Source organism: Ambystoma mexicanum, chromosome 8 (assembly GCF_040938575.1).
Source record: "Ambystoma mexicanum isolate Mex_15411 chromosome 8, UKY_AmexF1_1, whole genome shotgun sequence".
Taxonomy (NCBI): domain Eukaryota; kingdom Metazoa; phylum Chordata; class Amphibia; order Caudata; family Ambystomatidae; genus Ambystoma; species Ambystoma mexicanum.
Genome location: NC_090929.1, coordinates 219407459 through 219434661, shown reverse-complemented (window position 1 = coordinate 219434661; position 27203 = coordinate 219407459). Strand labels below are relative to the sequence as shown.

The 27203-nt window shown below is 46.0% G+C and overlaps 1 protein-coding gene across 2 annotated transcripts in view; it reads right to left on the bottom strand.

The window, feature by feature from the left end:
- MYMK (myomaker, myoblast fusion factor) overlaps positions 1-25786 on the bottom strand; it is an 81014-nt gene extending 55228 nt beyond the window's left edge. For both annotated transcript variants that reach the window (XM_069609633.1, XM_069609634.1), the window contains exons 1-3: positions 25571-25786; positions 9589-9703; positions 4173-4321 (exon numbers count right to left, since the gene is read on the bottom strand). In XM_069609633.1, the coding sequence (XP_069465734.1) occupies positions 4173-4321; positions 9589-9703; positions 25571-25705 (399 nt within the window). In that variant the 5' untranslated portion in view covers positions 25706-25786. The remainder of the gene's footprint in view (positions 1-4172; positions 4322-9588; positions 9704-25570) is intronic.
- Positions 25787-27203: the final 1417 nt, after the last annotated feature.

The window sequence follows — 27203 nt, the reverse complement described above, 5'->3', positions numbered from 1 at the left end:
GAGTCTCTACCATGACAAGTGTTTCAGATGGGTGAAGATCTGGCAGGCAACTCTACCAAGGCTTTCTTAAGTGCTACACGGTCAGCAGCCAAGAAGGGTGATGCTTGGACACCCATCAATGTCAACCTGCGTACTCATGACCGAGCATGCAATGACCACTAAATAGCTTTTGTTGGGCTGCCTTTGAAAGAAGTGTACATCGCTGGTGAAAGCAAGAGCACCAAACGAATGTTTGGATTTATTCAAGGACTTACATTTAATGAATTAACAAATAATTGAGACCATCCTAAAAGCCAGAGAGGGCATGATCCAAAGAGCTCAACACAAGAGAAGCTTAGTGAGATACAGAAATGGTATGACTTGCATAAATGTCATTCGTCTTCCCTGTCTTTAGATGCTACTGACACTGGTCAATTTAGAACATTGTGCAGACTAACGTGTGATGACGCCAGCTTGGTTAGGTGATCACCCACTTTGTGTAATAAATATGCATAACCTATTTGTAAAGTCTGCTGTTGAATGTTGGGGTGCAGTAGGGGCACACAGGTGAACAATAATGGAGTACAAGGCCTTACCACAAGGTCTTGTCTCTAAATCTGGGGGAACAGGGAACATGGAGGAAATGTACAGAGCATCATCTGTATGGTCACTTTCATGTCCACTTTCTTTTACAGTGGTCTGTAATTGGGTTGTACCTGTTTCAAAGCACTCCTGAACTTGGCAGGCAACTGAGATACACGGAAATTAGCGTATTCCAAAGATGCAAAGGTTTAGCCAAGTATGAAAGTCAGGATTACATGCCATGCATCATTGTTGCCTGGCCAGCATTCTAACAGCTAAAAAACCATTTCACATTTGCATGTGCTGGAGGGACAACTTCCCAATATGGAGTAGCATCTTTTACTTGCAAGTGGCAGAGCCAGGGCAATACATGGAAGGTAGCTCTCCTTGGGCCCCTCGTCCTCTTCACAGAGCACCACCCACTGTGTAATAAAAGTAGTGATTGCAATGCATGCATTTTGCATACATTGTAGTGACTACTGGAGCCAAGCTGGAGGTGAGTCGAGCATTGCATGGCAACCACCTTTTGAACCTGCCAGGAATCAGAAATAGGTTACCAAGCAATATGTGTGATGCAGTTCCTGCAACCACAGAGTAGAATTTCAATTTCATGCATGTGAGTCAGGAAACGTATGATTTCTATAAAAAATAAGTGTAGTTGCACCTGTGTGTTTGTGCAGGCTTGGGAGAAGGAGGGCTAGTGAATTAATGTGTGTATATATGTGTGTGAGTGAAAGAGGGTGGTGGGGGGTTGGTGAATGTGAGTAAGAATGAATGTATGTGAATTCAGAGGGGGTGGGTGTGGGAGGGATTGACAGGTTCCCCATGATCGGAAGAGTCAGTGTACGAACTGGGGAACTCTAGCATGGGTATGTTTTCTTAAACAGGTATAGCATTATGGGTCAAAGCAAAAATGATTGTTTAACGTGGGTTATTTGCCTACTAAAATGTTTTTTTGATGTGGAATTGGAATGCATTTTTTCGGGGCATTATGGACAAAACCAACATGTGGGTATACAGGCCTGACCTGGTTTAGCCAGTATGGACATGTTTTCTAACAGGGGCATTGCATTCTTACTGGCATTCTACATTGGTGCAGCCAGGATGGATGCATTATTTACAGTGGCATGGCAATTTTACTGGCATGATTGGCAACACCAACATGATGCATGTTTCTTGATTGCCAGACTGGCCTACATTGGTGCAGCAAGGGTGGACATGTTTTTACAGTGGCATGGCATTTCTACTGACATTATGGGCAAAACCAACATGATGAGTGTTTTTGCACTGAGATATTTGTTTTGTTTTATTTGTATTTATATAGCGCACAACAGCCCGAGGACATTGTGGCACTTGTTACAGTACAAAGCTTAGTTACTTAGTTACATGGTCATTAGCAATATATATATATATATATACAGGTTGCAATATAGTTACAGAGTCATTAGCAGTATATATACAGGTTACAATATAGTTATATTACATTTGTGTTATATTACAATATACATGGCAGAAGCGGAGGAGGCAGTCGTCCACTTGCTAGTTGAGGAGAGTGGCCTTGAGGTTGTTGCGGAAGACAGAGATGGAAGTTTCAGCTCTAAGGGTGGCAGGGAGTGAGTTCCAGAGTTTTGGTGCCATATAGGAGAAACCTAGACCTCCCGCTGTGGCTCTCTTTATGCGTGGTATGTGTAGATGGTTGGTGTACTGAGCTCTGGTGGGGCAAGTGGATGTGGTCCTTGATATTGCTTCAGATAGGTATGCTGCAGCAGTTTTGTTGATGCACCTGTGAGTGATGGTGAGGATTTTCAGAGTAATACGGTCTTTGACCTGGAGCCACCGTGCTTCACGTCGGGCGTGGGATATATGGTCTCTTCTAGGGATGCTCATGTCAGCTCTGAGGGCATTGTTTTGTGTGGCTTGCAGTCTGTGAATGTTTGTGGCAGAGGTGCCAGCTAGAAGGGTGTTGCAATAATCGAGTTTGGCTCCTGTAGTTGCTCTATAGGGATTAGTTTTGTTATAGCGGCATGTCATGTTTTAATGGCATTCTGTGCACAGCCTAACTGAGCGCTTGGTCATTGGGCATACTGGTCTCAGCGACATAGCCACAGCATTGACACTTTTTTGTTTGTTTTAAGTGGCATGGCATTCGTTCAGGCATTATGAGCAAAGCAAACATGTGTGTTCCTATGTGAAGATACTGTCATGGGCAAAGGCAGCATGTAGATGTTTTCTTGATGTGGACTGCTGGTTATTAGTGGCATTAAGAGGAGAACCAAATTTAGGGTTCTTACCTGCGGATACTGAAACTCATAGCCAGAGGCAATATGAAAATGACTTCTTACACAGGCATAATACTGGAATATATGCTGTGCATAGGCATAATTTATGTGTGTATGAAAACGATCCTGTGTGCTGTTAGTGATCTGGAATCTACTGGATGTTTTCTTGCATTGCCCTCTAAAACCGAATGTAAATTGTATAGGTATAAAACACTTTTTCTTAGAAAGAGTGTTTGTAAATGTAACATTTTAACCAATTATATAAAATCATTTTTGGGGGGAGTACCCACCAAAAGCCCTCTTCAACGGGGCTCTCTCTTTCTGCTCAGTCGCTCACACACATTTATGGAAAATATTTAAGTCCCTGCAATTAAAAAGTTCACCACTAGGCGTTGAATGCTGGTGCTCCCTCTGGAGTCACTTGCCCCCCTGCCCTCTTGCACCAAAAGATGCCTCCACCGCTGCAGAGAGGTACAGGGAGAAATGTTTTATTACATTTTTAGTAAATGACACATAATCTGTCATCTTTCAGCCTTTAATCAAACAAGCTTTCTGTGCAGCTTGCAGCATTAGGACTTTGTCATTTCCTGAGAACCCACTAAATATCTGGAAGGAACAAAGACAGGAAGGGAGGAGTTCCTTACTCCAGGTTGAAGTCACTTAACCACAGACCTAATAATGCTAGTCCCATTCTGCTCCAGCTCACACCACTTGGAGCCAGGAGGGAGGGGGGGAAGAGAAAGAGAGAGAGAGAGAGAGAGAGAGATAGAGAGAGAGAGAGAGAGAGAGAGAGAGAGAGAGAGAGAGAGAGAGAGAGAGAGAGAGAGAGAGAGAGAGAGATGACTGGCTTGCACAACAAACTGCCACAGATGTTACCATCTGGTATATTTTAGCACCAATTTGCTGCACCAAATGGGACGTGGAATGGAAAATACAATATGCACCTGTTCCCACTGCATGTGCTTAATCTGCCTGCATCTCCACTTGCCTCACAATTTTGATGAAGGTGAAAAGCATTGATCTATTTGGGTTCTGACAGCCTTTTGGGGGAAGCAGAGTGCGTAGTGCCCCATAGTAATGGCAGCAGCCATGCGTTCGTGGCACCTCTCTGAGGAAACAAGTTGTGCCAACTTGCTCCACTAGGGCACTTTCCCCTTGGAAACTTGTATGGCACTTCGCTGATGCTGAAGATCCTTTTAGGATTGCTGCACAGCATTCGGGTGTCCTCGAGTAGCCTTCATGGGATGGAAAATCCTCAAATCAAATAAGTAACTGTTAGGTAAACATACTGGGAAACATTTTAAGCAGGGAAGGAGTTTGGAAGGCACTCACCCATTTCACAGAGATCATAAGAACAGCTGTCCCGATTGGTCCAGAGTAGACGCCGTAGCCCCAGCGGTCATGGTAGATACGCACCGCTATGGTCAGCACCCCAAACATCACCAAGGTGGATCTCTTCGGCTCATCAAATTCTGCCAGAGCTGGATGGTGAAATGTCAACAGAGCAATGATTAGCATCAAGATCAACAAAGTTCAACTTTGCTCCATGGCATATACCCTACGAATCATCGCTAATGCTACAGTGTGCTCCCCGATATCAAGAAATAACCTTGACCAGTGTAGGACGTTTCTCATGCTCAGTGTTTCCTAGTCCTCTCTTGCTAGAGGCAAATGGTTTCCAGTGCTGACATGCTGATGTTTAACGCAAGCATGTTCCATATCATTCCACCCTAGCGTGATCCTTTTTGAGTCCAGAATATGGTAGAAGCATCTTGGTGCTCTGTGTGGAGGTGATTGAGTTTGCAACAGAGAGGATAAAACGGGATCAGGGACCACCTCAGGAGACCTAAGTGAGGGACGTTGCCACCCCAACTCAAAATGTGATCATGGACTACGTTAATGGAGCCAGGCGTGTAGATTCCATCTTAAACATCAAAGAAAATGCCCCACATTCATCTAAAAACGTCATCAAAATAGGACATTTATGGCCGGATTCATGGAATTATTTTCACAGAAAATAGGGTATTTGCACACCAAACTGCATGGACATTCCCATTCGTCAATTCATGGAATCGAATGTGCAGCATAATCTTTGTACTTGCATGGATTTCACGCAGGCTCTGCGAGCGGCCGAGATGCTTGCGCGAGACTCCACGCAGAGCGTAGACAAGGCCTGCGCAGAGGGCAGAGTAGGGGGCAGAACTCCGAAAACGAGGAAGAACAAGGGAACAACTCGGTGTTATGAGGGACGAGCTGCAGGCAGTACACAGCACGCCAACAAGTGCACACGGCAAAGGCTAATCATGGGTGTGACATGGATGTGACTGTGCAACATCTCGCTTTCAAACTGCCCATTCAAATCCCTTGTTGTCTCTGCCACCCAAAGGCAGGCACATGGACACTTGCTCATAGAATTTGCAGCATGGAGGTGGGTTTGAATGTCAGAATTAAGGGTGCATGCATGCAGGCGGGGTTTTGATTGGACTTAGGGGTGTACGTACACTGCGTAGTGGGGTGCAGGGCCGGTTTACTGGGGTACCATACTCAAATTTTCTAGGTTTTACCCGAGTTACAAAGTTTCATACGTATGTTGTCGGGGTACCAGCAACAGTTATGGGGGACCCTGCACAGGGTCCCTGATATGCTGGCCTGCATGCCGTGGACCCCAAGCACTGTTTGCTGGGTGCGTGTATTCGCACCAGTATGAGTGCGCACATGTAGCTGTTCTTGGTTTTTATGGTTTGCGTGGAGGCATTTCAGGGGGCGTTCCGGGCGTGACTTGCGAATATTCTTTTTTTATTCTGCATGAAGGGTCGCACAGTGTCATGCTCGTTTAGTCGCAATTGCTGGAATAATGTAATCTTTTCGATGATTCAGGCCAATAGTGTGGACATTTCCTGTAAGTGGTATATAAGGGGGGAATTTGAATAGAACTCATAAGGGAATCAACAAGGAACTCCAGCTTTTCCTGTGATAGTATTATATTGTGATCGCACTGTTCATCCCATCTCCCACCCATCCTGCTCCAGATCGTCACTCTTGGCGAGTAAATGTCACTCCAGTACCACCTATGAAGTCAAAACTATTGAGACATTAGAGAGATGGGATGCAAAGAATGACACACGTTCTGCGGGTGTTGATTGACTTGTTACCCACCCTTTGAGCGCCCATGTCCATTCTCATCCATTACTGGCCTCTCCTGACCCAGAATACCCTCCTGAGATCTCTATGAGCTACCTGTTTCATGCAGTAACTACACACAATGGGCTTTTATGGGGCTGCGATTGATATCTCTAAGCAGTGTCCTCAAATATAATGGGCCTCATTCCGAGTAAGGAGGTAGTCATGGAGCTATTTGCGCCATGACTACCTCCCATACCAGGTCCGGGTCCGACCTGGTTCAATGGGGACTTACCGGTCCATTCCGATCCTGGAGAGACCGGTAAGTCCCCATTGAAAAATCCATTCCCCATTCCCATTTGAGCGCCCATAGGGCTCAATGGGAATGGGGAAGTAGCTAATAGCGGTACCGCAATTTGCGCTACCGTTATTAGCTCTGTGGTCCCTTAGCGGCTCCCGCTAAGGGCGCCTGGTAAAACTGGGCGCCCATTGCGGGACCCGCTAAGGGACCTCAGAATAGGGCGCAAATGGATTACCGGCACCAATGTCCTTAACGGTGCCCGGCATCCCTTTGCGCCCACCTCGGAATGAGGCCCAATGACTTCATTGCATTTGTAAATCAGTTCCTAGTGTAATAAAATGCCTTAACCATGTGCTCCTTCTAACATGTCCTTTTTATGAACCACGTGTGTCGTCTGAGCTGTTCCTTACATTGAATTCCTGTTAAAAACTAACATTTTTTGGGAGACATTTGGGGCCAAATTACAGAAACGTTGCACCTGCGCAAGTGCAAAGTTGCACCTTATTAGCACTATGGCAAAGTTTGCCATAGTTCTAAAAACATTGGGGCCATATTGGAAAACATTTGCACTGTGACAAGTGCCATTTTTCATGGTATAAGCACTACACCAAAAATGACACTAGCAGCAGTGCCAGGGGGCATTGAGAAGGACACTAATGAATTTCAAAACCAGCCAGGCAAATGGTGGCAACCCGCCAGACGGGCAGTGTGCGGCAGGGGGCAGCAAAGAGGAGGGACCCTGCCAGCCACTCTTTGAAGGGGCATCACAGCCTGACAGGCAAGAGAAGAAGCAGGTTTTCCCTACCCAGCCTTGAGTGACTCGGACCTGAAGCTTGGGAGGTTCCCCAGCATTTCCTGAGACTCAGAGTGTGGTGCGTGTGAATGGGCAGCGCCCTGCTTCCCCTGTGAGCTATCAGTTGTGTCATGAGCCGCAGTTTCCTTTTCAAGAAGCCATCAAGTACGCTGTGGGAGCGGTGCCGACAACAAACTCTCTTAGAAAAGGCTTTATAAACCTAACTGGCCTAAATCAAATATATTAGATTCAAATTCACACTCATTAAACAATGCGCACATTGACATAGCATAACTTAACATCACATAACAGCATAACATCAATTCACATAACAAATTCCAAAACATCATACAATAGCATAGCATAACACAACATTACATTAAGCACAGCATAACGCAGCATAAGGTAAAATAGTACAACATAGCACAACATAAAACAGCGCATAGCATAGCACATCAACATAGCATGGCTAAACTTTGTATAGCAGGGCATAGCACAACATATCAACGCATCCCTCCATATAGTCTAACATCAGAACACATAAAATAAGCATAGCATAACATTCCAAAGCAAAACATAACATAACATAACAGAGCAAAACATAACTCAGCATAATATGAAATGGTACAACATAGCAAGGCATAACATCATACCACTTAAAATAAGTTACCTTTAGAGCAGATAAGCATACAAAGCATAACTTTGCATAACACACGCTAGCATAACATATCATAACATTCAAATTGTAGAACGGGATAAAGCTTATCTATATAAATATATTTGTGAAAGTGTGTTTGTATGTTTGGGGTCGGCTCCAACCCCATAACAGTTGGTGGGCTGCAACAGTGGCCCATGGTCAGCGTACCAGTCTGGGGTGTACTGGCGATAGTGAAATTTGACCAACCCCACCCATTCGCCGTGCACAGGGAGGGTCCGTACCTGTGCTATCGGTATAGGTGATTTCAGGAAATTGACGATTTTACGATTGTTGGCTCCAGCCCCACAACAGTTGATGGGCTGAAATCCTGGCCCAATGTCGGCATACCAGTCTGGGGTGTACTGGCATGGCAATGAACTCTGACCAACCCCACCCATTCGCCCTCCACAGTATAAGCGAATTTGGAAGATTGGAAGACTTTTCCAAAAATAGGAAGTTAGGACATGAGGTTGTTATACTTGTCTGGGGGGGACTGGTGATAGTGATATGTGACCAACCCCACCCATTCACCCTGCACAAGGGTGGAGTGGGTTTCCTTGCTCTGTGCTATCAGGTTAGACAATTTTGAGAGATTGTGGATTTTGCGATTTTTCAAAAATAGGAAGTTATGACACAATGAAACATACACAAGGCTATAGCAGATCCCCAGGTGCATATCAGCTATAGACCCCTGCAGAGTCACTAGTTGGGCAGTATCTTGGTGGTAAATCTGCCGGTATACCGCCCAATGCAAATAGCATTACTGCAACCCGGTCTGGCGCTATTAGCGCTGGATCCCGAGTTGCAGCAAGACTGTAAATCCTCATTTTAGTCAGAGTCCATAGAACTCTATGGGATATTTTCGGCGCATGTACTGCGGCGCAAATTGTGCCGCAGTAAATGCGCCGAACAAATGGGCGGAAAGTCAGCAGATTTACCTCCAGCTCAAAGATGGATGTGAATCTCCCAACTTTTCGGCCACATTCATGATTGGGTAGCGTGGTAATGTTGCGGTAATAGCGCTACTTCTGCATTTTTACCGCTCCGCCAAACCCGTGTTGAGGTCCATAGTGTAGTAAGACATGGCAAAATAAGGCATAGCATAAAATAAAAAAACACAGCACAGCACGACATGACAAAGCATATCACATCATAACATAGAGTATAATATGGCATAACACAATGTAACAATGCATAACACTACATCGCATACCATAGCATGAAACAACAAGGCATAGTAGGAACTAGCAGAGAAGATAAACATTGTGATCCTAATTAAATGAGAGCTGTATGTGCACTGGGCTTTGTTTATCTGATGAGCACAGGAGTTTAACATGCTTATAGAAACTAACAATCTGTATATTTTTGACAAAGTATGGTTCTCCAAAAAAGACGTTTTGGAGATCGTTAATTGTTTATTGTATGTGTGTCATGACATATGTTTAACTTTAACGCTAATTAGGTTTCTTTCCGTTGTTTATCATGTGAAATGATTATCATTTCACTGCACGTTTATATCTCATGTTGCTGTAAATATTGTCTATTTCGTTTATGCTATATCTAATTGGATGTTAGTTCTACATTATCTATTTAATTTTGGATTTGATTCTATGTAATATATTCAGAATAAAACAGCCCTATGTTGTGAAACTAGTTTGGGTTTCAATACAGTTTCTTTTTAAACGAATTCACTTCTGATTTAAACAAGATGTTAATTGCGTATGCACTATGTCCCTTGGAAACAGGTTCTGATAACATAGAGAATGCTGACATGTCATAGTATATGGAAGCATTACATGAAATAGCATACCACCATTTCATAGCGCGAGACACTCACCCATCAGCGAGACCCACATGGACAGCGCTGTTCCGTAGATGGCGAAATATTCCAGGATATCGTACCTCATGAAGCAGATCACAGCCAGGCCCGGCCCTTCACAGGCGTGATAGAACTAATAGAAAAGGGAAACAGATAGGTTCTAATTGCAGACGATGGCCGAACTCGGAAACATGCTGAAAAAGTAGGCATTAGTCAACAGACCGAAACAGTGCTGGACACAATGGCCTTGCTCCTTGAAACTATTGCTATATATCTCTGTAGTTAAATATTCAGGTGCACACGTCATGCTTTTAATGAAAACAAGTATGCATTGTAAAAGATTCAATAAAACAAAATGACAGAATATGTAAAGTTATAAAGTTAAATCAGAACTTTTGGAAGTTTTGTTTTGTGGTATTAGGATGGGTTTTAATGGTTCACATAATCTCAAAACTAAATGGTAAAGAGTTTGGGACTTCTGTATCCAGTATGACATGGATTCCAAAAAAAACTCCAGTATGTATTAGCTTTATCAAGTCTGCCGTACGCTTATGGACTTCATATTCCAGCATACAATGTTTCATGCACAATGACCTTCCCAGCATGCAGTGTCACGTGGTGAAGCATTTCCTAGTTCGCTCTGTAAATTGGGACTTGGTATCTCAGCTTTCAGGGCCTGATTCATTGAATTTTTTGCAGGGTGCAAAGTGACTTTTCACTGGTGCAAAGTGACTTTGCACTGCCAACAAACACCCCGATTCATGGAACAGTGCAAAGTGTCTTTTGCACTGATCCATGAATCAGGGTGGAGCAGTTCAAAGTGTATTTTTCTAGTGCAAACGACTTTCACTCCACAAAGACACTTTGCACAGTTCCATGAATCAGGGTTGTGTCGGCAGTGCAACATCACTTTTTAGCAGCGCAAAAGTCACTTTGGACCATGCAAAAAAATGATGAATCTGGCCCTCAGTATTTAACCTAATGTCGCCTTTCTCAGTTTGCACTGGGACTTAAGACTCAGGGGTCAATTCATGGAATTATCTGTGTGGAAAATAGGGTACTTGCACGCACAACTGTGCGCAAATCCGCCTTTATCAATTAATGGATCCAAATGCGCGGTACTTTCTCTGGACTTGCATGGATTTCATGCTAGCTCGGCTTGTCTGTGCGAGCTGTCGAGGGCCTTGTGCGAGACTCTGAGCAAAGCATGGGTGTGGCCTGCGCAGAGGGCTGGAAGGGAGCCCAACACCAAACATGGGGAAGAACTTGTGGGAAAAGTGGGCATTCCGAGGGTTGGCCTGCAGCACGTCCCTCGCACGCACACTATTGCACGGCACGAGAGTATTCATGGATGCGATTGCACAACATCTCAACCTGAAAATGGCCACGCAAGTCTTTCATACGATCCGCCACCCAAAGGCAGGCGTAAGTACACTTGCGTGTAGGATTTTCATTGCGTAGGTGGGGTTGCTTGTCGGATTTCCAGGTGCGTGTACTCAATCAGGGTTCCAATGTAACTTAGGGGTGCGTGTAAGCAGTGTAGCGGGGTGCAGGAACATTTTACGTGGGTTTGCACGCAGATTTCCTGAGTTATTCCCCAGTTTATGATTTTTTTGTACGCATGTTGTTGGGGTGCTGGATACAGTTAGGGGGTCCCCACACAGAGTCCCTGAGTGACAGATCTGCTTACGGTGGACCCCACACACTGTTTGTAGGATGCATGTATTGGTGCCCTGGGAAGCGCGCAAAGGTAGCGATCAAGCAGTTTTTTGCTTTGCGTGTGGGCGTGTCAGGGGCGTTCCACCTGTGACTTGCGAATACAGTTACTTTGTGCGAACAAATCCATGAATACGCGGGGCATGCATTTTTTCTTTTGTGCGCAGGCTCACGCAGTGTCCTTCTCGGAATGCAGCCCTTGTATGATTTTTGCGTGAAATTCCATGAATCGGCCCTTTCGTTTCAGCCCATGCAACATTTCTCAGTTTGCTTTGTGATTTTAAGGTCATTGGGCCAGATTCACAAAAAAAAATCTCAAATGGAAGAAAGAGCACAGAGAATACGCTCGTTTCATTTGAGCTATTTTTACAAATGCATAGGTCATCTTATTTTCAAAGGAGACCTTTGCATTTCAGGAGGTGCTGGGCAGTGATGCAACGGTGTGCTGTTCAGCCTCTTTGCATATACTAGTGTCTGGAGTGTGCTCCGGACACTAATGTATGACAGGCTGCCAGCAAGCACGTGGTCACAACAGATGAGGAAAAAAGGAAAACATTCCCATCCGCCGAGTGTGACAGCCGTTGTTTAACCTGCAGCTGTCACACTTCAAAAACAAATCATGGCACGTTCCGAAATAACCCTGACATGATTTGATCCTCCCCATGCAACTGCTTTAAAAGGTGCAGGAGGGTGCCCGACATTTCAGGGCATTTAAAGCACATTCTGTTTGTGAATTTGGGGTGCGCTTTAAATTCCCTGAAACGCCACCTTATTTGCGCAAAGGGGAAAAAAGGCAGCTAAGGTACGCTCAATCAGATGCCCTTTGCGAATGGGGCTGTCACTTTATTGGGTGCAAGTGAGGAGTTGCTCACTTGCGCCAAAAAAGGTCCCAGTATGTCAGTATTCTGTCTTTCATTCTGAATTGTCTTTCTAAGATCGCTCTGGAAATCGGACTCAAAGTCCCAGCATGCAGAATTTCACACAGTGTTGCCTTTCTCAAAGCACTCTACGAATAGATACTCAGTGCTCCAGTATGCAGCATTCTCACATAGCGACTCATTTCACTGTGAATAACAACTCAGTTTCATAATATTCCACGTTTCACACAGTGTTGCTGTTCTCAAATAATTATTTTTCAAAAGTAGTTCGGGCCTTCTTCTCTAGGTCCTTATGTCGACCTTTAATCCGTCTGTGTTACTCCTCGACCCCCCACTCTGCATTTTGCTTGCTTATTCCCAACTTCCTAAGGTCAACGCCACACTCTGAGTCAGGGTTCTGCAACATTTGGCTCTCCAGATGTTTTGGACTACAACTCCCATCAGCACTAGCCAATATAGTCAATGTTGAGGAAACGTGGGAGTCATATTTCAAAACATTTGAAGAGCCGCAGATTGCAGACCCCTTCTCTGGCTCTAGCTGCGAGTCAAACGTGTATACCTCTTGCCTTTCTTTGGACTGTGGCGAGCTTTATTTATTCGTGCTGTTCTTACCGCTCGCTCCACAGATCAGAGCATGTTTTTAAGGAGTCCTTTGTTCCGCTGCAGCAGGCAATGTCCTTCACTCCCACACTGCTTTCATTGGCCGTCAGTACCCCTATGTGGTGACCGGCCTCCAATGGGTAGTGAGGCACCTGGCACAGCCACCACACTGTTCACAGTATTTTCACCAAGACAAGTTGAGGATGCCACCCCTTTCCTGTACGTCCTGCTTCTCAACCAGTTGCAGTGTTGCAAGCTATATCACCTGACCAAAGAAAGAGATAACAGACTTCTGCACCTCCCTCTAAATGCTATCATGTAGGTATCAGGTGCTGCTAAGTGATCTCAGCTGCACATATCAGCACGTTTGGATTGAATAGTGTGTTTTCTTTGATGTTGATCATTTGCATGTAAATATCACAATGTATGCACAATGAAAGGTGGGCTAAGTAGGGTGCTCAAATGCAAATCATGGGATTTTATTTAACAACTGAATGCCTTCAAGGTGTTGTAGCCGTTGTAAATACCAATTGGTCTTAAGCCCTTTACACCACTTAAACAATATGACCCTTGCGGCGGGGGCTTTAATGACTCAGGTAATGCCCAGGGGCCCATAGTTATAGGGCCGAGCGAAGCACAGACCTTAACGAAGGCCCCGGGTCATTACCTGAGTTGGTAATGCTCCCGCCGCGAGGGTCATATTGCTTTTAGTACCCCGGCCCGCATGATTTGCGTGACCGGTGCACTAAAAGCATTTATTTCTGGACAGAAAAACAAAAAAAACACCAAGAAAATGGCTGCCGGGAAAGGGAAAACAGAGTCCGTTTTCCCTTTCCATGGCGGCCATCGGGAGCGGACGCGCTGGAAACAGAAATGTTTCCCGCGTGTCTGCTCCCGAAAAAAAAAAAAAGGAGAAGAAGGTAAGTGGGGTTGGGAAAGAGGAAGGGAGGGAGGGGGAGAGAAAAAAAAAGTAGTTTGGCCCCTGTGGGGGACAATGGATGCCTCCAGCCGTGTGGAGGCACGGAGTAGGGATAGCCCCGCTCCAAACCTCCACAGGGCTGGAGGCTGCCATCGTCCCCGTCAGGGACAAATGAGGCAGAAGGTAAGTGGGATGGGGAGGGCAGGGAAGAGGGAGGGAAGGAAGGAGGGAGGAAGGGAGGGAGGGAGGGGAGAGAAAACAATAAAAAATAAAAAATAAAAAAAAACACTTACCTGGGTCCTCGACGGGGGACGATGGAAGCCTCCAGCCGTGTGGAGGCTTCGAGCGGGGATGGCCATGCTCCGAGTCTCCACACGGATGGAGGCTTCCATCGTCCCGCAGTGGGGCCAAAGTCGGCTAAAGGTAAGTGGAGGAGGGGAAGGAGAAACAAAAAAAAAGTACCCGAGTCCCTGGCGGGAGCGAAGGCAGCTTCTCAGCCGTGGAGGCTCGGAGCGGGGATGGCCCCACTTCGAGCCTCCTCATTGGCTGAGGGGCTGCCACGCCCCCCGCCGGGAACAGTGGCTGTGGAATCCCAGCCGAGGGATTCCTGGCTGGGTAATGCCTCGGCGAGGGCCAATTAGAATGGTTCTCTCATTCTGATTGTGCCCTCGCCGGGCACTAATGATGTTTAAAAGGAAAGACTGGGAGTGGAAAAGTATAATCCTGGTGGCATGGTGTTGTCTGGCCACCCCATGGTTGATCATTATTCAATGATGTTGACGTATCATTGCTGTGTAATCTGTCACATAAACTTGAATTATTGCCCCTCATGGGCGCCAGCCGCTTATCCTTATCACACAGTAGCTTGAAGGTAGACTTTATTGATCCTCTATATTGCTGACAGTAGTGTAGTGAACATGAAAAATGTTCTTAGCATGGACATTGGGCAGTCATTTCTTTTTTTGATGACCAAAAGCAACACTGTGCATTTCCAGTTCATAGCATAGCTGCTTTTGCTCACTCCCTATTTATGGAATGACACATAACTGCGCGTAGTCTGGAATAAGATCTGTGTTGTCATTACCACTCCATGGCCCTCGTTGGGTACATATGTGCATTATTTTAGCAATCATCTCGTGATTGTAATTGTACGTCACTTAAATATTCGAAGGGGTGGATTGGCAAAAGCAGTATAATCAACATGTGTAGTGGTTCTTGTATGGAAAATAATTGGTCTCACTGTACTTCATATTTAGATAAACTTTCACTATACACTTATTTTCAACAAAGGTGTGTGCTAACCGCACAAGGGGGATAGTTTGATCTGCAGTCTATAATCATGGGCATAATCATTTGTTGTGCTCCAACCCGAGACATTGGGCTGTAACTAGTGTTATTGGCCTGCTCCAGAATTTAGTGCCCAAGTTGGAGGGGAGAATGCACATTCATGTCCACTAACATCCCATTACAACCCAATGCCAAGGTGATTACTTTGCAAATTGTTGATTATCGCAATTGACAGTACTCCAACAAACAAAGGGTTATGTGAGTGCGCAAAATGGTGTGTACGTTTCAGGTGAGTAGATACATGGGACATACACACAAGGACTGCACTGGTTGCAGTTTGATTGCTGTCCCGATTTCTGAACAAAGAACGTTGGACAACAGGTATGGTCTGAAGATTACAGCCCGGTGTTGCAGCATTTCCCCTATCTTACTTGTCACTGGCCAGAATCCATTCAACCACGTGATACAACCACAAAGAAATCCCTACAAAGGAAATCCCAATGTGTCAATCAAAGAATGTAAATGCAAAGCATGACACGGTGGTAAAATCTGTTCCTGCTTGTAGAAGATGTTCTCAGTTTTTTATTATTTTATTTTTTTATATTTTATTACAAACTTTCATGATACAATATAATACCCAGAGGTTTCTAAGCTTGGAACCGGGGATCGAACCTGTGTTGTTCCGTGCCAGCACGTTGCCACTGAGCTATCCTTGTCAATACATTATACATTCATAAAACTCACTTAGATGTCACAATCCCACAAACACCCTCCTTATCCCAGAATAAATTGATCCCTCCCTTACATCACCCTCCTCGTCTAGAATTGCACCAACACAAAAATTGCCTGAAAGTCTTCTCCATCCATTAGGAGGTTCCAAAACTTCTTTGCCCCCTAACATTGTCTCTTGTTGTTTATCCAATCACCCAGATGTCTAGTTCTGACTGCCTCAAACACTTAAAATATACTGTGACATGTTACAGCGTTTCTATCTGAGTCTCAGACTGACAGAATTTACAGGCCGCCTCCTTCGACTTGAGATAGATCCTCTTGATATCCTTGGTCGGGTGCAGGTTGAGACGGAATCTGAGGAACTGTGACCTATACCACATCGAAGGGAAAAGCTGCAAGTATCTAGGTATATAGACATGGGCCTTGACTTCTTCCCCATGAGCCGACTGCAATCAATGGGTATTCCTATTTCCCATTGTACAGAACCAGTGCGACTCCCAGATTGTTTTTTTTTTTTTAATCTTGTTGGGTTAGATTACCAATGTTTCTAAATTCACGCTTAAAGAGTCCAGCGTGGCCCCACAACATCTCTCCCACTGTCTCAGGATGTCAGGACCCTTTTTACCCAATGCTGCGCCAAGGAACACAAAAGGCAGAGGTGGAATTGGAAACATACATTTCTGAAAGAATGACAGCGACTTCCAGACCGTTCTTCCATATAACGATATTAAACCCAACTCGTACCTAATCACGGAAGTCGCTATCAAGTTTGGTAGCTTTGAGATCTTCCTCCAGAATCCCACACCAGAGAAGCTTGTGTATAGGCGCGTTACAAATGCCTTATCATATCATATCTTATCATAAGCCCAGACTTTTTACAGGGTAAAGAGAAAACCCTCCACTCCAAAAATTAGTGCTGGGGTGACTTCAGCTTCATAGTAGGTCTGAACCGGATTTATTGAAAATTTGCCAAGCCTTCTATGAATTACATTCACCTGTGATGTCAGCATGTTTGCTTTTTTTTCAAGACCAACAGTTTCGGTCTATCGTCTCTCCTATTGTCAATGTCTGTCCCGAGGTAGACCAAAGACTGGACTTCTGTTAATGGGTTCTTTTCCAAATACCATTTATATGTTAGACTCCATTTAGCAGCTCTAAATCCAAAAACCATGATTTTTGTTTTTTTGGGATTCATCTCGATGCCATTTTTAGTCGTAAAGACTTGCAACGCCTCACGGCTCCATTATAGCCCTGTCAGAGGTTGATCCAAAAGGACGAGATTGTCCGCAAGGAGCAGCGTACCTATCTTGTGGTCTTTTAATCTTCATTAGTATAGCGTCTGCACCCTGTTGTAATAATATTGCTCAATAGGATGTTAGCCAATTTCAAAATGTCTGCTTGTTTTTTTTAATTAACAGGAGAAAACCCTCATCCATTTTTCGGCCCAATGATCTATTCTCTCTATGACCATTTTTTTTTTCATTGGTGATTTTTTCATCAAAAGAATGGATGCTTTTTTTTTTTTCTCCAGGCCCTTAACTTTATTCTTTTTGACTCTAAATTCTAAGAGCATGGGCACGTAATCCAACCCACATCTCCCACCTCTAGAGACTCAAAGTTAGCACTCAGGGCTCTAACATCACATGGCTTCAGTCTCACTCGGTTGTGTCCGTTGGCGGCTTCTATGTCATGTTGCCATACTTTATTTCTCGACTTCCCGTTCCACCTTTTCCAAGACAACCTTAGGGGGGCGTGGTCGCTATTCTTTTGTGGCATAATTCTCAGTGATGATATACTCAATAATATGTCAAGAGATTACTATGCAGAACAGTGTTTACTTATCTTAGTAATTCCATTAAAAAATAGAATGCACAGGATGTTTTAGGAGAGTCACCTTCTGTGTTTGTATGTGAAATCAAAAGGTCAGTGCCATTATACAGCGCAAATAGTGGAACCGATAAATATGATTGACAATGAATGTGCCTACGAATGTAGCATTTGCATCACTACCCTTTTACACTATTCTCATGTTTCAAATGGTCTCAAACTAACTTAGCAGGTCATTGGCGTTCCATTGCCCCTGTTTGGCATATCAGGTCATGTTTTTAGTGCACTCGTCACAGGGCAGTGTGCCCACTTTGTGCACTATTTTCTGCATATTTGCCCAAAAACGGGAGTGCCTTCTCCAAGCAGGTTTTAACCCCCCCCCAGAACCCTCCCACCCCCATAAAGGAGGCAAGATGCTCTCTTGGGCGGTCTGGAGGCATGATGGGCATCAAGGCAGCCATAGACAAAGCACTCATGTTTTTGCCCCCAAGCAGTAGGTGCTAGACTTCCAGGCTGATTATGGTGTGGTGAATTGCCAGCCCAAATTACTTCGGTGAGTTAAGCGTTCTGGTAATTGTAACGTTCCCAAAATGTTCTTTTGTGCATAGGAGTGTTCCAGACTGTTGTTCTTGGAATGATAAACGTCTATCGGAAAGTCATTTATATGATGAGTACCCGACGAGGTTGCAATCAGAATGAAAGAGCCATTCTGATTGGCCCTCAACGAGTCATTACAAGGCCGGGAATCCCTCCATCGGGATTCCACAGCCTTTTTCCCTGGCGGGGGGCGTGGCAGCCTCTCAGCCAATGAGGAGGCTCGAAGCGGGGCCATCCCCGCTCCGAGCCTCCCTACGGCTGAGAGGCTTCCTTCGGCCCCCAACGGGGACTCGGGTAAGTCTTTTTTTTTTGTTTATTCCCTTCCCTCCCTCCCAGCCGCCCCCCCAACTTACCTTATTGTGCCTGCGTCCCCGGTGGGGGACGAGGGAAGCCTCCAGCCGTGTGGAGACTCGGAGCGGGGCCATCCCCGGTCTGCGCCTCCACACAGCTGGTGGCTTCCCTCATCCCCCGCCGGGGACGCAGGTACTTTTTTTTCCCCTCTTCCCCCGTCCCACTCCTGCCCTTCCAACTCCACTTACCTTCTTTTTGATCCTTTTTTGGGAGCGGACGCACTGGGAACACCTGTGTTCCATGTGCGTCTACCACTGATTGCCGCCATGGCAAGGGAAAACGGACTCTGTTTTCCCTTTCCATGGCGGCCATTTTCTTGGTCGTTCCTTTTTCTTTTTTTCTGTCTTGAAACGCCGCAGCGTTTCGGGCTAGAAAAAAATGCTTTTAGTGCCCCGTTCACGCACATAATGCGGGCCGGGGTACTAATAGCAATATGACCCTCACGGTGGGGGGCATTACCGACTCACGTAATGCCCTGTGGCCTTCAGCAAGGCCCTCGCTTTGCTCGGGGCCTATACCTATGGGCCCCGGTGCATTACCTGAGTCAGTAATGCCCCGCCGCTCGGGTCATATTGCTTAATTATTCTGTTTTTATGAGAAAGTGCTTGGCACAGTACAAACAATGGAGCGTTCATATTATTACTAACGCATACAATGGAAGTGATCATTCGAAATTAACCACCTTCTTTTGTCGGGAATGTAGCCCAGTTTCTTCTCCCAAAATCGCCTTTCTTCCTGGAAAGGGTCATGTCCAAATTAAAACCAATGATTTTCGTTTTTTTTTCAGTGTGCCCGCAAAGCAATCTTTAAATGTGTGTACTTGCCATTGGTGTGTTTGTTGTGCTGCAAACTCACACAATTGTTACACTATGTACCACCATTACATACAAATAGAAAATATACACAGCTGCAGACCTAGCAGCTTGATCTCCTGGTCCATTAAAAAGGATGTCAGAACCACAGCGCCCACTAATTGTTTTTTTTCACATTCCCCCTCTCCTTGCGCTATAAGGACAATGGGCCTTGGTGTGATGGCGCCATTGCTGCAGGGAACACACGGAAAATAATGGATGTCCCCAAAGACCAGGTTGGTCCCCATCTCAGGGGATACCTCTGTCGCTGCTGCTCTCATTATCACATGTTAACCATTACACCACAGCACCTCCCCCACTACCCTTCTCCCCTGGCTCCCTTCATTGAGAAATGTGAGATTGTTCTATGGTTGTTCTGCTATCAGAAATAGCTGGGGTGTTTCTAGCAAACATGCACCTGACAACAGACATATAGTGGGAGAGAAAGAGCCAGTGAGGAACCACGAGAGCGAAGGAGCGAGCACTACTCCAGGAACGGATCTATGTGATCACTGCGACCCCCACAATTCCGATGGCCGAAAATGCTGACTTTTTAAATTTAATTTTTTAACCCCCTTTACACTAGATATATATGCGAGGTGGAGACCCCATAGAGCCCCCACCCCATATTACTATAATACCACATAGCCCCCCCCACATATATATGTGGTGTAAGGGGGGGTGTTACAAAAAAGCAGGAATTTCGGCCGTAGAAATTATGAGAGGGACATTTTGGGCCATTACCCCCAGGAACTGCTAGTACCTATATATGTTATGCTCTGTTGAGTTACTCAAATGTCAAATGGGGTTTAACAATGTTATTGAGCTTGTAGATACAGTAGGGGCCTAGTGTGAAGGAACACACAGCACATTACAACACCATTCCTGTGACAACCAGTGGTTCCAGATTATGAGGTGATGTTCATATAGTAGCGTTAGCACCTGGCAGAAGTGTGCCAGTCAACTAGCGTCCTGGAACACCGGGGTGGAACCCCTGGATATGAGCCTGTGTTCAAGGACAGCTGATTGCTGCTCCCCACATGCAAGGCTCCGGAGTTCTGCTTCTCTCTCATCTCCTCTTCCTCTCATCTGCCTGGCCCCTCCATGCCGCCCGTATCCCCTTCCACCTTCCACTTACCTGCTGGGCCAATCTCACCCTCATGACCGCACCTGACTCCAACCTGTCTGAAGGCCACTATGGAAAGTAAGAAGGGACTCATTCCTGAGCCCCTGTCGTTTGTCTGTGGTAGCAATCTTTAAATAGGCTAGTATTCTCTTGGCTGAATGGGCTCCACGGTCCAAGTGCCCATTTATCAAAGGGAAAATCTTTCTTTCACAAAAAAAAACTTTAGGCACACAGCTCAATAAGTCAAGAGCTAATAGCGTCAAGCTTCACTTCCCACGGCTGGCTTGGGTGATAAACATTTTAAGCCCTTGCCGAGGATCTCACTTCACTCTTGTCTATCTAGACTTGGGTTAGTGGGCTGTTACCACCCAAGGCCACCCAAGGCTTTAAGTGGGCCGAGGTTTTCCAGGACACAGCCCTGACAGTCTCCAAATACGGTCTTTGAGCCAGATCACTGTTGAGTCTCTGCTCCTTCAGTCCTCCACTGGGAGCACCCGACAGAACTTTAGCACCCAGGGGTGACAGGAACGTATGTGTACGCAGGGAAGGTGTCTCTGTGCTTGTGTGTAATGGGGGAGATGATTGAAAACAACATATTCACCACTTCCAGTGCCAATCCGTGGGCTGGGGCGTGCTAAGGTGTGCTGGGACAGAGTTGCAGTGTGTCCCTTTCCTTTGCCGTCTGCACTTGCAGAATCACCTTTAATTAGCTGCAAAAAGGTACGCCTTCAGCCTGAGTCGAACTGGGCATCGCTGGTGCCTCAATAATGAGGGAGTCGTTTTAATTACAAAAGTCCTTAAGCACGGCTATGAGGGACCATGGATTGCCTTTCACCTCTGGCCGTCCTCGCATTGTCTGCACCTAGAGTGCAGGCTTAGTGAATGCACAGAAAATATCAGGGGCCTGATGGGGGAGCAGTGTCCACAAACTGGGTAATTATAGCCCCTACTACAACAGTTTAGTAGGAGCATAAAATAGCTCCAAATATTAGTTTGCCTGGTATTAAATATTGTTATATGCGAGTCTATAAAAATGTCCGTTTGCACCTATGTATGTGTGCATGTCTCCATTTCCTAATGCTTGTGATCTCATACAGTTGTATGGGTTTGTGTTTATGTATTGCTTATTTCGGCAACACACCAATGTATCATGCTCAGCATGGCAAAACCTGCGGTGGCAAGCACCTGTTTACACACATTATTAGAAGGGGTGTGTGTACATTATGCACAATAGTAAGCACACACTTGCCACACATAGCACATGCCACACATCGACACATCTCCTGACAGTCCTTTAGGTCACGCCCAGCACAATTTGGCCATGCCCACTCTCGCCATAGGCCCCTCCTCGACTTTGTATTGCATTTAAAACACTGAGCCCACCTCAGAAGGTGTAGCTGCTTAACACTATGTTGGTGCGCTGGCACCAGTTGCAACAGAATTAAACATCGTGCTGCGATGCGAATCTATATTTAGGACAAGAGAATTCACACTGTACAGCTGCTCCTACACATTCAAAATCTATGGCAGAGAGCGACTAATCCCAAAATCAACAACTTTAAAGATAGGATTATCGCCCAGCTCTCAAAGCTTCAAAGTCAGTGGTTTAGCTACTAGGCCATGCACTAATTCTAAAGTCAGTGGCTTAGCCACTAAGCCATGCTCTAACTCCAAAGTCAGTGGCTTAACCATTAGAACATGCTGTAACTCCAAAGTCAATGGATTAGCCACTAGGTCATGCAGTAACTCTAAAGTCAGTGCTTAGCCATCAGGCCATGCAGTAACTCCAAAGTCACTGTTTTAGCCACTAGGCCATGCTGTAACTCCAAAGTCAGTGGCTTCGCTGCTAGGCCATGCTGTAAATCCAAACTCAGTGGCTTCGCTGCTAGGCCATTCTTTAACACCAAAGTCAGTGGCTTAGCCACTAGGACATGCTGTAACTTCAAAGTCAGTTTATTAGCTGCTATGCCATGCTGTAACTCCAAAGTCAGTGGCTTCGCCACTAGGCCATTCTGTAACTCCAAAGTCAGTGGCTGAGCCGCTAGGCCATGCTGTAACACCAAAGTCAGTGGATTAGCCACTAGGCCATGCTGTAACTCCAAAGTCAGTGGATTAGCCACTATGCCATGCTGTAACTCCAAAGTCAGTGGCTTAGCCACTAGGTCATGCAGTAACTCTAAAGTCAGTGGCTTAGCCACAAGGTCATGCAGTAGCTCCAAAGTCAGGAGCTTAGCCACTAGGCCATGCTGTAACTCCAAAGTCAGTCGCTTAGCCATTAGGCCATGCTGTAACCCCCAAGTCAGTGGCTTAGCCATTAGGCCATGCTGTGACTCCAAAGTCAGTGGCTTAGCCATTAGGCCATGCTTTAACTCCAAAGTCAGTGGTGTAACCACTAGGCCATGCAGTAGCTCCAAGGTCAGTGGCTTAGCCACTAGGTCATGCAGTAACTGCAAAGTCAGGGGGTAATCCACTAGCCCATGCTGTAATTCCAAAGTCAGCGGCTTAGCTGCTATGCCATGCTGTAACTCCAAAGTCAGTAGCTTATCCATTAGTCCATGCTGTAATTCCAATGTCAGGAGCTTAGCCACTAGGCCATGCTGTAACTCCAAAGTCAGTGGCTTATCCATTAGGCCATGCTGTAATTCCAAAGTCAGTGACTTAGCCATTTGCCCAGGATGTAACTCCAAAGTCCGTGGCTTAACCATTTGGCCATGCTGTAACTCCAAAGTCAGTGGCTTGGCCACTAGATCATGCCCTAACTCCAAAGTCAGTGGCTTAGCCATTTGGCCATGCTGTAACTCCAAAGTCAGTGGCTTAGCCACTAGGTCATGCAGTAACTCCAAAGTCAGTGCCAGAAACTCTGAAATCAGTGGCTTAGCCGGTAGGTCATGCAGAAACTCCAAAATCAGGCACTTAGATAGGCCATGCTGTAACTCCAAAGTCAGGGGATTAGCCACTAGGCCATGCAGTAACTCCATCGTCAAGGGCTTAGCCACTATGCCCTGCTGTAACCCTTGCACTTGAGCACATCACATTCTACATGTCCTAAGAGACATTAAGTAGCAGCTTGGGGTGATCGTAAAGTGGAATGAGGGATGCAGGGACCGAGCAGGAGTCGCACTACATTTCAACAGGCATGTGTTTGACGCAGAAGCCACTTTGATATTAACACATGGAATCAGGAATGCTCCTCTGTGGGGGTGGGGGGTGGTTGATAAGTGGGGCACAGTGTTCACTGAGAGGGGAGACCAGCTGCAGCTGCCTGGCCCTCTGTGGTTCTGCCCATGCCCTCATCTCAGGACGCATGGCAGGAGGGGTGGCTCACTGAGCAGTGCAGGACCAACTGTTGCAGTATCGTGCATATGGTCACTCATGACAGTTGTTTCAGTCTGGGCGACAGAGAAAGGAGAGGCCAGTGGCTGTGGGATTGGAGCCCGTGGGATGGGAGGCGCTGCAGGCCCAGAGCGAGGGAGTGGACAGAACCCTGGCCCATCACTCGTGTTGAGTCCAGCTATCCCCACTCCCGCTCCTCCGAGTGGGGTCCTACAAGCAGCAGGGTATGCCTGTAGGCCAATGCACCTGGCTGCACCTGCCTCTTTTTGATGCCTGTTCTCAGGTTAAGGAGGTGGATGCGCCTTGGTCCGTGAATACACGTTGCACTGCTCTGTGAATTAGGCGCGGCGCAGCGTGTTTTTTGGCAGGGAAGTCACTTTGCGCCGTGCTAAACGTTCCATGAGTCGGCCCCTAAAACTCTGCTTTGACTGCACTTTAAAATATTTGTAATCTCGATTGTAGCTTAATACACACAGAGTCTGATTCACGGAGCGTTTTTTTCCGATTGGGAAAACCGCCTTGTAAACCAGGCCCACGCTATCTCCGCTTCCTTTCTGTGCCTGTAATAGACTTGCACGCATGCCTTTTATTGTACATCGTTGTTATCGACCTATTGTACAGTGCTCAGGCACAACTTGTGGGGCTTTGTTTTTGCTCTACAAATGATTAACACGCACCTGCCCCCCCCCCCACATCTCCCCATTATGAGGTGCCTAATTACTGGCCCCTACCATCGTCAAGTCGGGCATTGTTAGTGGGGGCCGGCCCTTTGGCCTGATCTTTCACCTCCAGCCTCACCCATTAGGATGTGCACATCATATATTTCCCAATGCCCAGTTGTTCAGTGTCTATCGTGAAGAGAAGGAATGGGGAAATAACGTCGGTGTGCTCAAAGGGGGGGCTGGGGCACCAGGCAGGAACCCCCAGTGCAAGGATCTAATAGTCATGTGCTTGGGAGCTAATGGGAATACCTGTGCAGTGGCAATGTGTGATACATGGGTACTTAGGGAAAAGCAAGAATGTGACCTAATTCACTCTCATCTGAACATCTATCTATCCATCTAGCTATCTATCTATCTATCTATCTATATATCTATCCCTTCTTCACAGACACCAAGTCACCCATGAATTCTAAAGATACAGTGCTTCACTGCACCCCTCCTCTGACCTTCAAGCAAAGCTACATCCCCATCATCGACTATGGCATCTGCATCGCTTTATTTTTTCATTTATTTATGTATTATATTTATATTGCGCACCTAACCCTTGGGCATCTGGGCGCTTGAAGCACCCAGGGCTATTCAGCATGTCATTCATGCAATATTGTGGCCATCTGAGCAGCAGCAGCAGTCCCAAGAAGGCGCGGGCACTGGCATCCTATCTTCTGCTGGAATTCGTGGTTTTAGGGGACATTTTTGGCATGTCGATGGAGGACTTGTTTCCAGTCATGCCTTAGAATCTGCGCAGTTCTGGGGTTTGCTTTGGATGGCCATTACACTGCCTCTTTCATGCTTTTTAAAATGTCACCTTCTTGCCAAGAGGGAAACAATGAAGACACATTTTTGGCACAGACTTTGCCCAGCTCTCTCTATTATAGCCCTCAAAAGCTGTATTATCAGAGCCCAAAAGCACACGCATCACTTGGAATGGCACGCAGTTCCAAGAAGTCAAAACAGAATGCGCAAATAATGGCGAGGATGAGAGGCCACAGCCCAAGCAGACAAAGGACACGGGATTGGTTCTCATCCAGCGCCTTGGAAACAAAGGCCGTGCGCGCTCTTACCGCAATGAAGAACATCGCGAAGAAATAGACCATGGACTCCATGTGGAAGCGCCTCTTGGCGGCGATGCTGATGGTGGGGAGGAAGGCCAGGCTACTGAGAGTCGGCAGGAGGACTTTGGCAACGATAGACCCCATGGAAAGCCGGCAGGAGGGACCAACCAGCAGCAAAGTTAGTTCCAGCAGAGAGCTCTCTAGACCCAGCACTGCATGTGAAGGCTGGCCCTGCTCAGCCCTTGCGTTTTAAAATGCAAATCTACAGCACTGCTGATGTCACAGTCAAAGAAACAGGTGGCACTGCACGGAGTTAAATGTCCCGACAGCTGACTGCGCCCTGTGCAAGTCATTCTCCCTGTCCTGGGAGAGCGAGTCAGAGAGCCCGCAATGTTGTGTATCACTCACAACGCCAAAAGAGACTTCTACTAAAACAGAGCGCCTAGAGAACCCCCGCTACAGCGACAGGCCTTAAAGGACCCGGCAGTGATGCCACATGTGCATGCACGTGTTCCTTATTCACACATGACATATTTAATAGTATACACCCGCACCATGATATTTCATTTGTGAATTATTAAAATAGGTGGCAATCAACGTGTTTCTAAAACTTCACACTGCACACCGAACGGTAAGTTGCAACTGTAGTGTCAGGAGGACTGCAAATGAATAATTTCAACAATGCAGTGCAGTATCTGTTTGCTTGGTCTCGGGAGGATAGCACAGTGTCAACGTGCTCGCCTTGGAAGCAAGAGGACACGCAGCAACACAAGTTCGATCCCCGGGTCCGCGCAAGAAACATCTGGTTATTAAGCACGTTATAAATAACCTATCATATCATATCTAGTAGTGGATTCAATAACCATGGACGTTGTACTAGTGCAGTGAGCTCTAATGGCCACGTAGCGCACATTCTAATAGTGCAGTGCATGACTGCTAATGGACAGATGTAACAGTTCAGGGTAAGGAGAGGACTTAAGTTGTAACCTTGTAGTACATTGAGTGTGAATGGCAAATCGGAGCAGTGCGGTGCAATGTAGGAGATAGTATATTGCGACATCGGGGTGCACTGTCATAATGGTGAATGGTAAACCTGAACCCTGCAGTGTAGTGACTGGGAATGTTAGTGCGATGGCTGGGGATGATCACTCCAACAGTGCAGTACGAAGTGAAAGGCTAAACATTGCAGTAGAGCATGGTGGCAGTGAACGCGAAGGTGTAGCAGTGCAATGCTAGGGTTGTGAATAACATTGCAGTGCAACGTCTTGGCTGTGAATACAACATTGCAATATGTAACGTCATGGCTGCAACTGCTAAAATGGCACAGTGCAGTGAAATGACATTGCCTGGTACATTATAAATGTACGGTGCAATGCAATCATTGGGAATTGTAATAGTGCAGTGCAGCACACTACCATGTGAAATTGTGACAATTCAGTTTAGTTGCTCAAAGTGGTACATTTTAATAAAGCAATGCAATGTACACCGAGTGAAAGGAACTTTGTGAACATGCAGTGTCATTGCTGCAGACTGCACAATTTAACACTGCAGCACATGGATTGTAATAGAGAGGTGAAGCACGCTGGCTATATCTCCTAAATTGTGTCAGTGCGTGCAGTACCATGACTGTAAATGCTAAATT